This window comes from Euleptes europaea, chromosome 10 (genome assembly GCF_029931775.1).
Source record: "Euleptes europaea isolate rEulEur1 chromosome 10, rEulEur1.hap1, whole genome shotgun sequence".
NCBI lineage: Eukaryota > Metazoa > Chordata > Lepidosauria > Squamata > Sphaerodactylidae > Euleptes > Euleptes europaea.
In genome coordinates this window covers 10,439,279-10,454,768 of record NC_079321.1, presented here as the reverse complement: position 1 = coordinate 10,454,768, position 15,490 = coordinate 10,439,279, and the positions used below count along the sequence as shown (strand labels likewise).

Sequence of the window (15,490 nt, the reverse complement as noted above, 5' to 3'; positions counted from 1 at the left end):
GTAACAATAGCAAAACCAGGGTGGGGATAAAGGGAGCTGATATAAGACGTGAGAGCCCTTCACGCTTTAATAATGAATCATAAAGGCTTCCTCATGTTACGCATACTTCAGGCAGATAGGTCACTCATTTCCGCACCTGTCTCTTTAGAGACTTAGCGTTCTAGCAGGGCTGGCTCCTCTTTTCTTTGGGTCCCCCCCCCATATGACAAAATACAGAGAATTGCTGTCTGTAATTGTACGCTGCATTACAATACAGCACCCAGACTGTTTTACTCAGAGACGGATCGCCCTGAGTGCTTGCGGGTGCTCCTGTGTGTACATGTGTCGCCTTGTCTGTCCTATATGACTGGTATTTGTGTCAGTGCTATCTGGTGCTACGCTGCTAGAAAGGCTTCCTGTCACCCCTTTCTTCATTCCACGGAGTAATCGTCCCATTGATTCCAGAAGGGCATCGTACCCTGAAGGAACTCAGCTTCTGATAGCGATCTTAGGTATACAGTGGCTCGGCAGAAGCAGCTTTTCCAAATATCAGCTTTAAAAGAATGCCTTTAAGCCTTAGAACCAGTAATGGCTGAAACTAAAAAGCAGGATTATTCAGAATTGCAAAAATCAGTTAAGATTGTCAGTTTTTCCGTGATAGTGACTATGTTATTTTACGAGAATAATTTTTGTTACACGGATAAAATGCTGTAAATATTTGGCATCCTTTGGAAGGTTTAATGCACTCTATATATGGTTAGTATGTATGTTATATATTTTTTAAATTTATATATATATATATATATATTTAAAAGCCTTAGACCCATTAGATCTATTATTGTCTGTAACGTGTAGTCCAATTTTTTTCCAGCATGAAACAAGAGGATTTAAGAGGGATTGCCCCCCTAAAAAGAAAGAAAACGTTTTCGTTTACGTAAAGCATCCCCTGCTGAAAATACAGCAGACCGAAGCCCTGAGATATTGTGACCTCAGACAGTGAAGCCACGAAGGCAGAATAAGGTGGAGGGGCTGAGCTTATAGACCATCCTCCGTCTATTTTAGATATCTTGGGGTTAGTATGCTGCAGTAACCCCTTGCCTTCTAAACAGCCAAGGCTGTCCCTGTCTCTTTCCCTGTCTGAGATTGCCAGTTTGCGTTCAAACACGGTCTTTACCTGAGAGCCGTCTGGGCACATCGGTGATGGCAGGAAGCCCCGTGCCTCGTGTGGAGGACAGGGGAGTTGTGGAATGAATGGATGGTGAAGTCATCTGGCTCAAGTATGATGGGTAAGACTGGTCATAGGACCATGGAGGGGAGGACTGTGCTTGTCTGGGGTCTAAAAACAAAAACAAAAGAGAAAAGAATTTAAAACGAGAGTCTTGCAGACAGTACCAGCTGGCGGAGTTAGAGCCTAAGTACCTCTAAAAATAAAATAAATTAAAATAAAGGATGAGAATGTGTGAGATGGAAGGCACTGGGCCTCTTTTTGTTCATGACTCCATGGACAGTCTTTTGCTGCTGTAGAGCTGAAAGTAGTAGTAGAGTCGAACTTTAGAGAGGTGAAAATAAGATATATGAACGGAAAGGTCCATCAGTGGGGGTAGAGGCATTAACATTTCCCTCCTGATGATTTTGGGAGGCTGCCCTGGGAAGTTCTTTCAACCATGGAGTTGATAGAAAGTGGGAATAAATGCTGGGTGCTTTGGAAAGCTGATGCGAAAGTCTTTGGGGCCTTGGGAAACTCAAGGAATACGGCAGGGGTAAATGTAGAAAATGGGAGCACCATGGAGCAGAGTGGTAAGCTGCAGTACTGCAGCCAAAAGCGCTGCTCACAACCTGAGTTCAATCCCAACGGAAGTCGGATCCAGGTAGCCGGCTCAAGGTTGACTCAACCTTCCATCCTTCCGAGTTCGATAAAATGAGTACCCAGTTTGCTCAGGGTAAAGTGTAGACGACTGGAGAAGGCAATGGCAAACCACTCCATAAACACAGTCTGCCAAGTAAACGTCGGGATATGACGTCACCCCATGGGTCAGTAATGACCTGGTGCTTGCACAGAGGACTACCTTTGCCCTAAATGTAGAAAGCGACAATGAGTTCTGGAGTTACAGATTTCAATCTCCATTCAAGAATGTCCTGGACCTCCCTCCTGGTTGTCTTTACTACAGCAAACTCCAGCACGGATTCTGCACACTTGGTGAATGCAACACCACTTTGTATCTGACAGAACTAACTGACTGCACAGAGGAAGTAATGTTTTGCTAACTTGCAGATGAGGGTAAATAAACAGTGGCTAAGTCTTTGCCTTCCAACTGGCTGTGCCTTTCTACCCAAGATAACTCAGTTTAGTTCAAACATGGCCTCCACCTGGAACTTGTCTGGGCACACTGGGAAGATGGCAGGAAGGTCTGTGCCTTGTGTGGATGACAGGAAAAGAACAACAGATGCGGCATGGGAGGAAGGCTTACTTTCATCCACCATCTCCCCCCTGCCCCAGAGGACCTTCCAGGGAAAATATATAAGAAACAAAGAGACTACTTGGAAACACAACATCTTGGAACAGTGTTACCGGGGAGAAATGTAAAGCAAACTCCAACTAGTATGAATGTCTGTCTCTGAAATGGACATTTAGTGCCAAAGCGCCAAAAGATCTGTGTCTGTCATATGGCAAAATAGCATACTGCAAATTTTAAGGGGAAAAAAATCATATGAAATCCTTTAAGTTAGCGGTTCCCAAACTGTGCTCCATGGAGCACTTGGTGCTCCACAAAACATCTCCTAGTGCTCTGTGAAGAGATTGGAAAGAAAAATACTACTGTCATTCGGTTTAGTATATAGGTGCTACATGAAAATTAGTGATCCATGACGAATTTCGTTCCTGAAAAGTGCTCCATGGCTCAAAAAGTTTTGGAACTGCTGCTAAACCCCACTTTCAAGAGTGGGGAGGAAAACAAAAATTTGAGAGCAACCTCTGTCCGTTTCTTATCTAGTTTCAACATAAAATAAATAAGGATTTCCAGTATCATGAAACTGACCCAAAAAGGAAAGTGCCATGCATACCTTTTGTATTCATTTGTGGGGAAATCACATCTGGATACCAGCCCAATTACTTACAGTAAGCCTAAAAAATTAATGCGACATTCAAAACATGATTCTCTCCTAGGATTGCCAATTTCCAGGTACTAGCTGGAGATCTCCTGCTATCACAACTGATCTCCAGCCAATAGAGATCAGTTCACCTGCAGATGGCCACTTTGGCAATTGGACTCTATGGTATTGAAGTTCCTCCCCTCCCCAAACCCCACCCTCCTCAGGCTCCATCCCAAAAACCTCCTGTTGGTGGTGAAGAGGGACCTGGCAACCCTATTCTCTCCCCCCAACACGTAATACACACACACATGCCCTTTGGACAGCCTGCTTTGAAGGAATGATTCCCAATGTTTAATTTCAGTATAGACGGATGTTCTGCTAGGTTGCACGGGGTGACAGAAATGGGACGCATTGTATTAGTGTCTAGGGATCCACTAATTCCTCATCAACATTTTTTTTCTTTAGATAGTTCAAGAACTGAAAGCATTTTTCTAGGTAGGAAATCTGCTTTCTGGTAACTGCACCTCTTACTGTCTTCTGAGTGGTCTTTGCATAGTAAACACGTCTCTTTCCAGATCGTTTCTACTACCTGCAAAGCAATAAACCATTTGTATCCTTTTAGTCATGATTTTATATGAAGTTAGCAGAACCTCAAACCTCTGCTTTGCTGACAGAAATATGATCACTTTATGGCTATGAAACACCCCCATTTCAGGAAATTCATCTTGTTATAAGAATATCCTCTTTCTCCCATTCTGCAGAGCAAAAACTTTTTAGCTATTTCTTTTTTAGTTCTGCTGTTCAGACATGATTTGTTTGAAGAGATGTCTGGAAAGCAGATACTTCCTTGAAGTAATACTAACTATATATTAGATATATCACAAGTCTCTTTCATTTTAATTTTGGGAGGATTTTCCTTCGCTCTGCCCTTTACATTAAAGCTCTGTCATAGAAACAGGGGACATAAACACCACTCTTAAGCCTAAAGAATGCTTACAAATGCCATGAACTTTTGTTTTAACAATTCCAAGGTTCTGCAGACTGTACTACTAATGGGCTTGCCTGATAATCCTCTGCAGCGCAACAGTAATATTAGTCACTATGCAAGGGCTGGTAATTGATTCCCAATCAGCATTTTTTTAATAGACTCTCTCCTAGTGTAACCTGGAAAAATATTTAGCAAACAGGCCTGGAGAAATGTCAGTGGTCCACAGGAGACACTGAAAAGGAGTTGTAGAACAAACATGAGATCAAAGGTCGTCCTCCTTCATTCAAACCGAATATTCGCAGTATGATTTCGAGCCAAACCAAGAATGTACGAGAACTGAAATTCTACTGCAAATGAAGTATTCTAAGGGAGGGGGTGTGTGAGCCTATTAGATTCTGCTCCAGATGCCTGGAAATGTCATGAAAAAATCGCTGTGGGATTTATATATTATTCAACATGGTGGAATTAAATCAGCTGATCATGTAAGCAGTTTTACTCATACTGTATTGTACCGCTGCTGGGCAATACGTCCTGAAACCTAGCCCAAATATTATTCTGGATCCCAAACGCTGTGTTCTTGGCCACCCTGACCAAAGGGGAAATGAAAACAGATTCTCTCTTGTTTTAACGTTTCCTTTTAACTCTTTGTTAGCACAAAAGCACTATCTGATCACGAGAGGCTGCTGAGGGCCTAAGGGATCAGCGGCAGGATATGGGTTAATTTGGCAATACTTGACACAACTTCCTCCCCATATATAAACCAACTGGAATCTTGGCCACGCGTCGTGTTTATCAGCCTGCAGTAAGATTCTTTCCCCCTCTTTTCTCAGTGTGTCTTTAAGTATATGAAAAGTCACCAAAAATAATTCCTCATAAAGATTGGCTTTGGGTTTCTGTATGTAACTGAAATAATCTACACCTCTTCTCTACATGCATTCTCTACGCAGGAGGATTTTACTTTGGAGGGGAGGAATAGTGCCTGTATTGTGTGGACATGCACTCATGACTATAGGTAGATGTGTGCACCACCTCTGTGAAATGGAAAAACCCACAACTGAGGAACATGATCCCACAAACAGTTTAGTTTCCACATCTAAATTCACACTACCATACCCCACCCAAACTCCTCAGCGGGTAACACATGAAAAACATGAATTCAGAGATATCTGGGTATGTTTTCTCAATTTTAAAAGCCCCTCAAAACTGCCAATTCATAAATTAAAATTAAGAGTAATGAAAACAACTATTTAAATCTGTCAAAGTACAAAAAACAATACTTGGCATTGTAGATGATGGAGGAAAATCAGGGAAGACAATCTGTAGTTTGACAGCAGCTCCAGCCATGAAGGTTTTCAGCTCAGGGGAATGCCTTCCCCACTCAACATCATAAGCAACTGATTAATAATACAGACACCCTATAACTACATAGGAAACGTAAAGGAGGAGGAGGAGACCCATCCAACCACATAGGAAAGAAGAAGGAGGAGGAGGAGGAGGAGTTGGTTTTTATATGCTGACTTTCTCTGCCACTTAAGGAAGAATCAAACTGGCTTATAATCACCTTCCCTTCCCCTCCCCACAACAGACACCCTGTGAGGTAGGTGGGGCTGAGACACTGTGACTCGCCCAAGGTCACCCAGCTGGCTTCGTGTGTAGGAGTGGGGAAACAAATCTAGTTCTCCAGATTAGCCTCGGGCGCTCACGTGGAGGAGTGGGGTATCAAACCCAGTTCTCCAGATCAGACTCCACCGCTCCAAACCACCGCTCTTAACCACTACACCACACTGGCTCTCCCTACCACGCTGTGTCCAGTAATGGACATCAAGTGAGGTTCTCATGAACAGAAATCTGTATCCTTTGAGATCACGCAATGACTGCCTCTGTAACACCCTTACTGATAACGTGAATTTCATAATGGCGACATCCAACTTTATTTGTACTGCAACAGTTTCAGACACACAAAGAATACAGAAGACCCTTGCCATTTGAAGGGGATCCATTCCTGAGCTCACCGCAAATGTCAAAATCCACAAATACGGGGAAGCCCGACGATATTCATTCTTGTATTTATACATTGCTGGTCAAATGACCGTAATAAATCGAACTGAATTGAAAAATTGAATACGGGCAAGCAGGATATCATCAAATGCTGTTGCCTCCCAATAGCAAAACCAACTCATTTCCTGCAAAATTTAATGGCGGGCAGCCCATTCCTGGGTGTGTGTGTGTTTGCACGGCAGCTGGGAGTGGCACACACCAAAGAGGCTTACTGGCCGCTGTGGAGACGAAAAATCCATTTTGGAATAATAAAAAATAGAAGGGCAAAAAAGGGGACTTAGCCATGCCCCCATGCCGAGGGGCGTTCCCGAGATGAAAGGGGTGAGGAAGCCACCCCTGGGAATGCCCCAGGAATGCTCCCCCCTGCACCGCATATGCGGCCTCTTCCGGGATTTAGTTCCCGGAATGGCAGTGCTGGTGGGGGAGGCTGGCAAAGCTCTTCTCCTCCCAGGCGCCAGTGTAAATGCCCTCTGCACTGGTGTAAGTGTCCTTATCATGGGATAAGTGGGCACTTGCGCTGGCATGGGGCCATGCCAGCTCCTAAAGAGCTTCGCCCCCCCGAATGCGCTCTTAATGATTATGACGATGGTGCAGTGGGAGTAGAAACACGCTGGATACTGCATTGTGCGATTGGACTATGAACTGATGATGTCTTAAGTCATGAATCCATGATGGGCAAGGGTCTACTGTACACAGAAGACAATTGACTTAGGACGCAAATTCCTGGGGGAAAAGAAGCCTGGCATTTTTCACCAAGGGAAAACAAAAACATATCTCAGATATGTTTCTATAAATACATAAAAAGGATCTCAGAAAGAAGAACCATGGTTGACCTAAGCCACAGAGGATAGGACGAGAATCAATTGCTTTAAAATATCTGTAGGAAGTTTTAAGTAGCGCAATACAAAGCACTTTGTAAGAGCATTCATGAATGGAGAAAACTGTCTGGGAAGATTATGGAATCTCCTTCCTTGGAAGCGCCCACCTGGAATAAACATCTCATCTTTCCATGCAGGATCTCCTGAGTTGGAGTTTAGCTAAATATTTCATGTATTTTCTTGTTCCGGGAAATACAAGAGTATTCTAGATCGTTAAGAGGTGACACAATTAACCTGATCAGATCTTAGGAGAGGAAACAAATGGCCAGTTCATATTCTTTATCACTAACTAAACATTTTAAAAAAGTACAAAACCAAACCAGTCAGCCAACACCGATATAGCTGAAATGATGAAATCTGAATGTAACTGAATAGGAAAGAGAAAGAGAGAAAGAGAGAAAGAGAGAAAGAGAGAAAGAGAGAAAGAGAGAAAGAGAGAGAGAGAGAGAGAGAGAGAGAGAGAGAGAGAGAGAGAGAGAGAGAGAGAGAGAGAGAGAGAGAGAGAGAGAGAGCGCCTAAATATAATTCAGATTTAGAAGCTGGATGAGCAGGGTCAAGAGAGAGAACAAACTCCATTTAATGCAAATGCCAGCATTCATACAGGAATATAGGTAACCAGTTTTTCGCTATGATTCTCTGCACAAGGTGTGAGGCCCAGCAAACATAAACTAGTTTTGTGCACATTTTCACTTAAGCATGGTTAACCATGAAGTCTGAGTGAACAATTCTTTTAAAAAGAACAGTTGGTTTTTATATGCTGACTTTCTCTACCTTTCAAGGAGAATCAAACCAGCTTACAATCTCCTTCCCTTCCCCTCCCCACAACAGGTGCCTTGTGAGGTTGGTGAGGCTGAGAGAGTTCTAAGAGAACCGTGACTGGCCCAAGGTCACCCAGCTGGCTTCATGTGGAGGAATGGGGAAACCAACCCAGTTCTCCAGATTAGTGTCCACCTCTCCTAACCACTATACCACACCGGCTCTCCCTTTCCATTCAAACTTGCCAACATACATTTGTTCCCACAGCAAAGTAGACCGCGCAGTGCTATGTATACATTCAAACCACAGGTGTGCAGCACCTCTAAATCTTAAACAGGCCTGAAGTAACTTGTGGTCACTGGTAACTGAGGGGCTTGAAGCTGTCAGCACAAGTCATGATTTCTATCACTGTAAGTTGTTAAAAGGGAAATTCCAAACATATGAACATATTAACACTTTTAAAAAATAGCTGCTTTCTTACTCTCCACTTATAAAACTGTTAGCTCTATAATAATGACAGGAGGTGTCCGTCCATCCGTAGGATGCATATCTCATCAGAAAATAAAGCCAGGAGCCTCAAAGTTGTCCCACCTGCTTCAGGATAGTATCGGGACTTGCGGTGGCAAACATGAAGGGAATTAGCACACCCTGGACCCCATTAACTCAAGAAACCCACCCCCATGCTATCTGTGATGGAAGCGAAGGTTCTTTTTTTGTGGCAGACATAACTCAACAGAATATGAAGCTAGGAGTCCGAAAAATGGCCATCAGCTTCAGGAAGGGCCGTGGCTCAGTGGTAGAGCATCTGCTTGGCATGCAGAAGGTCCCAGGTTCATACCCCGGCATCTCCAGTTAAAGGGACTAGGCAAGTAGGTGATGCGAAAGGCCTTCGCCTGAGACCCTGGAGAGCCCCCACCGGTCTGAGTAGACAATCCTGACTTTGATGGACCAAGAGTCTGATTCAGTAGAAGGCAGCCTCATGTGTTTAGGAGGAGGATAGAACTTGCAGTGCCAAAAAAAGAAGGGAATCATAACATCCTGGTACAGATTAGTCTTTACTGAGCAACCTTTTAAGGGCGACTGTCTGTTTCAAATAGGATCAGGGATATTTAATCTGTAATTCATAATTTACTTGGTTAACTGGCTTGTTTGCTTTTGCTGGAAAAAAGGGACAAATTTATTGACGTTCTGGAATAAGCATTCAAGAGGAAAGCCAAATTTCTGCACACACACACACAAAAAACACAAACACACACAAAAGAATGATGCCTCCAAAGAAGGAGCCGCAAACTATCTATGGCAGATTTCGGCACCATGGAGTCATTCAGGGCGATCCAGTAGCAATACCGCAACCACCAGTTTTTAACCCAGGGCTGTGATTTTCTCAGTGAACATTCAGGAGGTAAGCAAAACGTGCTCTCACACAGACAACTTCCTTCATACTCGCAGCAATTCTGAAAGACCTCTAAGCCTGCTGGCGATTAATTTTGGGGCTAGCGGCCATCCTCTGTTTTTCTCACTTTCCTTTTCAGCCTATTTCAATCAAAATTACGCAAGAGCACCTGAACTGCTCCATTATAGTGGGGTAACTATAACCCCAACTGGCAAAGGGATCTCCACTTTAGCGGGGCAATATTTAAACTATTTTTTAAAAAAACTGAAACACTTTAGCTCCAAGTTCCTGGTTATCAAAGCTCTCTAGCTACATTAATTCTGACAGTAGTTGTCATAATAACATCCTGGATCCATGCTGGATCGACCATCAAGTCCAGAAGTCTGCTCACAAAATGGCCAACTAGGTGCCTCTAGGAAGCCCACGAACAAGACGACTCCAGCAGCATTGTCCTGCCTGTGTACCAAAGCACCTAATATAATAGGCATGCTCCTCTGATCCTGGAGAGAATAGGTATGCACCATGTCTAGTAGTCGTTTTTACTAGTAGCCATGAATACCCCTCTCCTCCATGAACACATCCACTCCCCTCTTAAAGCCTTCCAAGTTGGCAGCCATCACCACATCCTGGGGCAGGGAGTTCCACAATTTAACTATGCGTAAGTGAGGCAACAGGGTGCGCAACACGCCTGGCTGTGAACAGTTTTCTATGAAAGCAGCCCTCGTCTTCATTCCCCTGTCAGGTGGAAGAGAAATGTCGACAGAAGGAGGGTGGCTGTTAGCGATCACTCTGAAATATTTGCAAGGACATTCTGGCCCATTCAGGAATCAGCTGCTCTCTTCACTTATCTGAATCCTTTTGTACTTCTGCCAGGCATGTGTATGTGTGTGAGGGATGTGTCTCCCCTCTCGGTTTGCCTCCGTGTTCTTCTCCCTCTCCACTTCTCAATGACACTAGGGATTTCGTAAGGCAAAGCTTCCTTCTGGATGAGCAGCTCAGGGGATTGCTCGTATGGGAAAGCACGCTGCGTCTGTCAGAACTCATGATGATTTGCGTGACAACTCAGAGCTTCTGGCCGGCTGAGACCCACATGCTCATCTCGCTTGCCGCATCCCACATGCAGAAGTAGCAAGGAAAGAAATATTGTCGAAGGCTTTCACGGTCAGAGTTCATTGGTTCTTGTGGGTTATCCGGGCTGTGTAACCGTGGTCTTGGTATTTTCTTTCCTGACGTTTCGCCCGCAGCTGTGGCAGGCATCTTCAGAGGAGTAACACTGAAGGACAGTCTTCCTACACACTTGACACTGAGAGACACTGTCCTTCAGTGTTACTCCTCTGAAGATGCCTGCCACAGCTGCGGGCGAAACATCAGGAAAGAAAATACCAAGACCACGGTTACACAGCCCGGATAACCCCCAAGAACCAATAGCAAGGAAAGGCTTCTCTCCCACAACAGGAGGCCGCCTGAAAATGTTCCCAGGGACCTCCACTTTATTTCCCTTACCAGTACAATGCTGAATAAATGTGCCAGCTGTGTAATGCATCCAAAACTCATTGTACAATTGAAGAAGAAGAAGAGTAGTTGGTTTTTATATGCCGACTTTCTCTACCACTTAAGGAAGAATCAAACTGGCTTACAAACACCTTCCCTTCCCCTCGCCACAACAGACACCCTGTGAGGTAGGTGGGGCTGAGAGAGCTCCAAGAGAGCTGTGACTAGCCCAAGGTCACCCAGCTGGCTTCATGTGGAGGAGTGAGGAAGCCAACCCGGTTCACCAGATTAGCCTCGGCCGCTCATGTGGAGGAGTGGGGTATCAAACCCGGTTCTCCAGATCAGACTCCACCGCTCCAAACCACCATGCTGGCTCTCTTTATGCCACTAGGTTCTCTACAAGTTCAGCTACTGTTGGCTAAGCTGCCATGAATACCCAGTGATACTTGCTACTCTAGATTCTGCAGAGTCCCATGAACTATGGGTGCTGGCTGAGCAAGGTTAAGGCACCTGCATCCATTCCAAAACGGAGCATCCCAACAGACCTAAGCATCCTGTTGGATAGGATGCCCCGGCATGTACGTACATACGTAAGTGCTGTGAAGTCGCAACCGACTTACGGTGGCCCCAGCGAGGAGCTTTCAAGACAAGTGAGAAGCAGAGGTGGTTTGCCATTGCCTTCTTCTGCAGAGCCTTCCTTGCTGGTCTCCTATCCAAGTACCTGACCCTGCTTAGCTTCCAAGATCCGACGCCATTGGGCTATACCATGCCACCTTCCCTACTCCAGTAGCAGGTACCAATTTAGTAAAACTGGCAGGAGATACACAAAAGCCCTCTCTACACAAAAGCCCTCTCTACAGTATTAAAACAGGAGAAGAGGGCAGGATCAAAGACGGAGTTCAGCGTAACTGAATAAAACAATTCTTTTTCCCCACTGCCCCGGGTTGTTGTTGTTGTTTGTTCTTTTGCTCTCTACGTCATAAACCTGCATTGGTTTTCATTCCTTCTTCAGAGTATCATGGGAATTCTAGGTTAGGGAGAATTTTGAGAATTCTCTGTCAGATCAATAGCCCCACTTCACAGAATTGCTGGGGAGAGAGAGTGACTGTTCAAACTGATTTTTGTAGCGTAGATGTGCCCCTGGGAAAAAGAAAGAGAAGCACAATCAACGCCATGCGCCAGTTGGCATGTTGCACAGTGCGAGACGCTGAGCACAGGCTGGGCGTGAGGCACCCAGCTTGAAATTTAAAGCCTGAATTCCATTTACAGGATGATTCTGATCATGGTATTATCACGTCGTTCCACAGTCGCTGAATGCTCGCAACGGTGCAAGCTCAGCTCATGAGACGGTGAAAACAACTTTTGAGTCAGCCAGAGGCTCGCTCCGCATCAAGGCCCAAAGCCACGGCGAGGGAGTCCCCTCCTGCAGGTTTCACAGGGAGCGAAACATGTAGATCAGACCCGAAAACGCAGACAGACGCCTTGTGAATCTAAGCATAATGAGCTGCCAGCAGTTCCCCGAGCCTGAGAAATGAAAGTGCTTCTGCCGTGGGTAAGAGGGAAAAGCCCCGCTCCTGCTTCAAACCGCTGGACTCCACGCGCTGTTATTTCAGTTAGCGAAGTCGCAGATTGCCCATAGATCAGATGGTGCCGTAGTGGTGACGGAGCATGAAACCTCACTTAACTCCCACTTACAGTTTCTACAGCTCCTCCGCCGAGATTCTGCCGTGCGCGCACTGACCACATTCTTACCATAACGCCTGTGGCTTTTCCTGTCTCATATGTACTAATCCTTGCCGGTTGTATTTTCAGGGGAAAAAACAACAGATTTTTTTTTGTGTGTGTATAAAGGTCTGTCAGAGATGCAAAAATTCGCTGTCTAAAAGGGATGGGAAAGAAACCTGATCTATGCAGGCATGTTATGAGAGTTAAAAAAAAAAAAAAAAACTCGGGGGGGGGGGAGGAAATACACTAGCACATAAATGTGAGTTGACAAGAGTCTTTATTTATGAGCAATAAGCAGGGCTCCAATTGGGTCTGTGCTTCCTCAGGAAAAACAGCTGCTTATTGGGTGATTTGTATTTTAATGACCTTTCTCTGTTGCTTTCGCGGCACACTAGTTAAAATGCCATGCCGAATAAAAACTACCCTTCACTAACCAGCGTGCCCGTGCATGCCTTGCATCGCCACGTCCTGGTCTGGGTTTGAAATAGTTTGTGTGTGTTGTGTGTGAGAGAGAGGGGGAGGGAGGGAGACTGAAAGAGAAAGAGACTGTGCGCATATACATGGATAGAGCAAAGACAGAAATGCCTGACAATGCTAAAGGGGGAAACAAATAGGGATTAAAAAAAAAACGCAATCTGGAAAGAAAAGGAAATTTAATACTCGGATCAACAGCTACTTACTTCTTCGTTACTCAGAGGGGATTTGACTGGGCTACTAAATGCTATTTATGGTTGATCATGCATTAATTATGCAAGACCGCAGCCGGAATGAAACAAACGCAGTCTGACTGTGCAGTTCCTAGTAAGGAAACAGTAGTATGGTTTTTAGAAACCGACACTTACCAGACTATGGCTGTTACCGCACTAGGTATTCCCAGCGATGTATTAAGAGTTTGAAAATGTTCGCTTTAAAAGGGTTTTTGGATGCCACGGCTAAAAAATGGTTGGAAGACGTCTTCACAGCTAAAGGGGCCAAACTAAGTGCGAACAGTATTTTTTATAACAGTTTCAAACTCTTAATACATCGCTGGGAATACTAGCGCGGTAACAGCCAAAGTATTACCCAGCTAACACCACAGTCCTAAATATTTGCTCTGGTGATACTGCAGGCAAAGGTGGAGCAACTTCGCAATTTGGTGTCACATTCTGCAAAGTGCCTGGACAGCAATCACTAAAGCATATCTCATAAAGAAATCAACCTGAGACTTGCCAAGCTATGCTTAGAGGCCTAGTTTGGGATTCAGAAATCTCCAGGGGTTTCTGGCCTGTCTACTAATGCAGAAACGTAAGGCTGGATCTAAAAGACCACACGTGGAGCTCTGAACACAGAACAGATCCTTCTCGCCCCCCCCCCCCCATTCCCACAGCAGCTCCCTATAGTTCCCAAAATTATACTCGAAGGAAAAGGATGAGGTGTAGGGTTGCCAGCTCCGGGTTGGGAAATACCTGGAGATTTTGGGGGTGGAGCCTGAGGAGGGCGGGGTTTGGAGAGGGGAGGGACTTCAATGCCATAGAGTCCAATTGCCAAAGCGGCCATTTTCTGCAGAGGGACTGGTCTCTATCAGCTGGACATCTCCCGCTATTACATCGGCTGGCGATCAGATGTAATAGCGGGAGATCTCCAGCCAGCACCTGGAGGTTGGCAACCCTAGTGAGGTGTGATGTGGGGGTCTGCAGTGGGAGGAGCTGGCTTCATGCGTAGGAGTGGGGAAACAAATCTAGTTCACCAGATTAGCGTCTGCCGCTCATGTGGAGGAGTGGGGAATCAAACCCGGTTCTCCAGATCAGAGTCCACCGCTCCAAACCACCACTTTTAACCACTACACCACGCTGGCTGGTACTGAAAACTTTAAATGCCTGTCAAGGGATGAGCGCCATCCTCTGAGCACACCGCTCTGTTCTGCCAAACAGGGCTACCTCTGTCTTCTGCAAGCATCGTCTCTTTTGGAAACGGTTTCATCATCTTTCAACCGTCAGCCAGAAAGAATGAAAAGCGATCTCCAAACGGAGGGACCGCATTTACCATTCACGTACGCTTAACCAAAATGTACAGCTGACAGGATTTTAACATGCTGCCGATGATTCAGAACAAGACAAAAAGGGGTATGTTGTTAATCAAAACCCAGCAGCACATTTTCTACCGAAAGCATCTGAATGCTCAAAAGCAGCATGGGACATTTCAGCCTATCCATTTAACAATATGAAACGACTGCCAGATGGATTCAGGGAGGGGAAGGGGGGGGGGAGACAACTTTTGCTCGTGGGATAATGTTGCAAGACAAAATAAAACAAGAAGGTCCAAGCTGCACATCTGTGGGCCTCAGACACTTATCACTAACGTGGGGAGCTCTTCATTTTGCACATATACATTGGCAGCTGCCATCCCAAGGTAACATCAAAATCCCCAGGAAAAGAAGGTAAGAAATGCCAAGAATAAGCAAAAGTCTGGGGCCCCATTCCCACATCCTACTAGTGAAAACTGGAGCCATTTGCCAATGCTAAAATTGCTACATTATACATCTGACTATCAGAACAACAAGGGAAGGGCCAAGCACGCAGGGTCCTTTTCATTCAATTGTACCCCACTGCCAGGCAACAAGGAATTCTGGATTGGCCTAGGTTGCCAATTTCAAGGTGGGGCCTGGAGGTCTCCCAGAATTATAACTGATCTCCACACAACAATCAGTTCCCCTGGAGAAAATAGCTGCTTTGGATGGTGGACTGTATGGCATTACACCCTGCTGAGCACCTGCCCTTCCGCAAATCTTACCCTACCCAGGCTCCACCCCAAAATCTCCAGGAATTACCCAACCTGGAGTTGGCAACTCTAGACTGGCCCCACCCATAAGGCTCACCACCAAGCCCCATTCAATCTCACCCCATGGAAGTGACTCCTATATCAGGGGTGATATGTTTGAATAAGGCCTGAATTAAAGGCATGCATGTGAGCACAGTTTTAAGAATGTTAAATCTTTGTGTCTGTAAAGTGCCATCAATTCGCAGTCTATTTATGGCAACCTCTGAAGGTTTTCGAGGTGAGAGACAAACAGAGGTAGTTTTGCTAACACCTGCCTCTTAGCTCCTCAAAAATTCTGTTCATCAGAATTTTAACAAAAAACAATTGGGTCACAAA

General features: G+C 45.1%; 1 protein-coding gene across 4 annotated transcripts in view; it reads right to left on the bottom strand.

Annotated features, from left to right (window-relative positions):
* RUNX2 (RUNX family transcription factor 2) overlaps positions 1-15,490 on the bottom strand; it is a 292,808-nt gene that overhangs the window by 92,159 nt on the left and 185,159 nt on the right. For all 4 annotated transcript variants that reach the window (XM_056856377.1, XM_056856376.1, XM_056856378.1 and 1 more), the window contains one exon: positions 1,154-1,315. In XM_056856377.1, the coding sequence (XP_056712355.1) occupies positions 1,154-1,315 (162 nt within the window). The remainder of the gene's footprint in view (positions 1-1,153; positions 1,316-15,490) is intronic.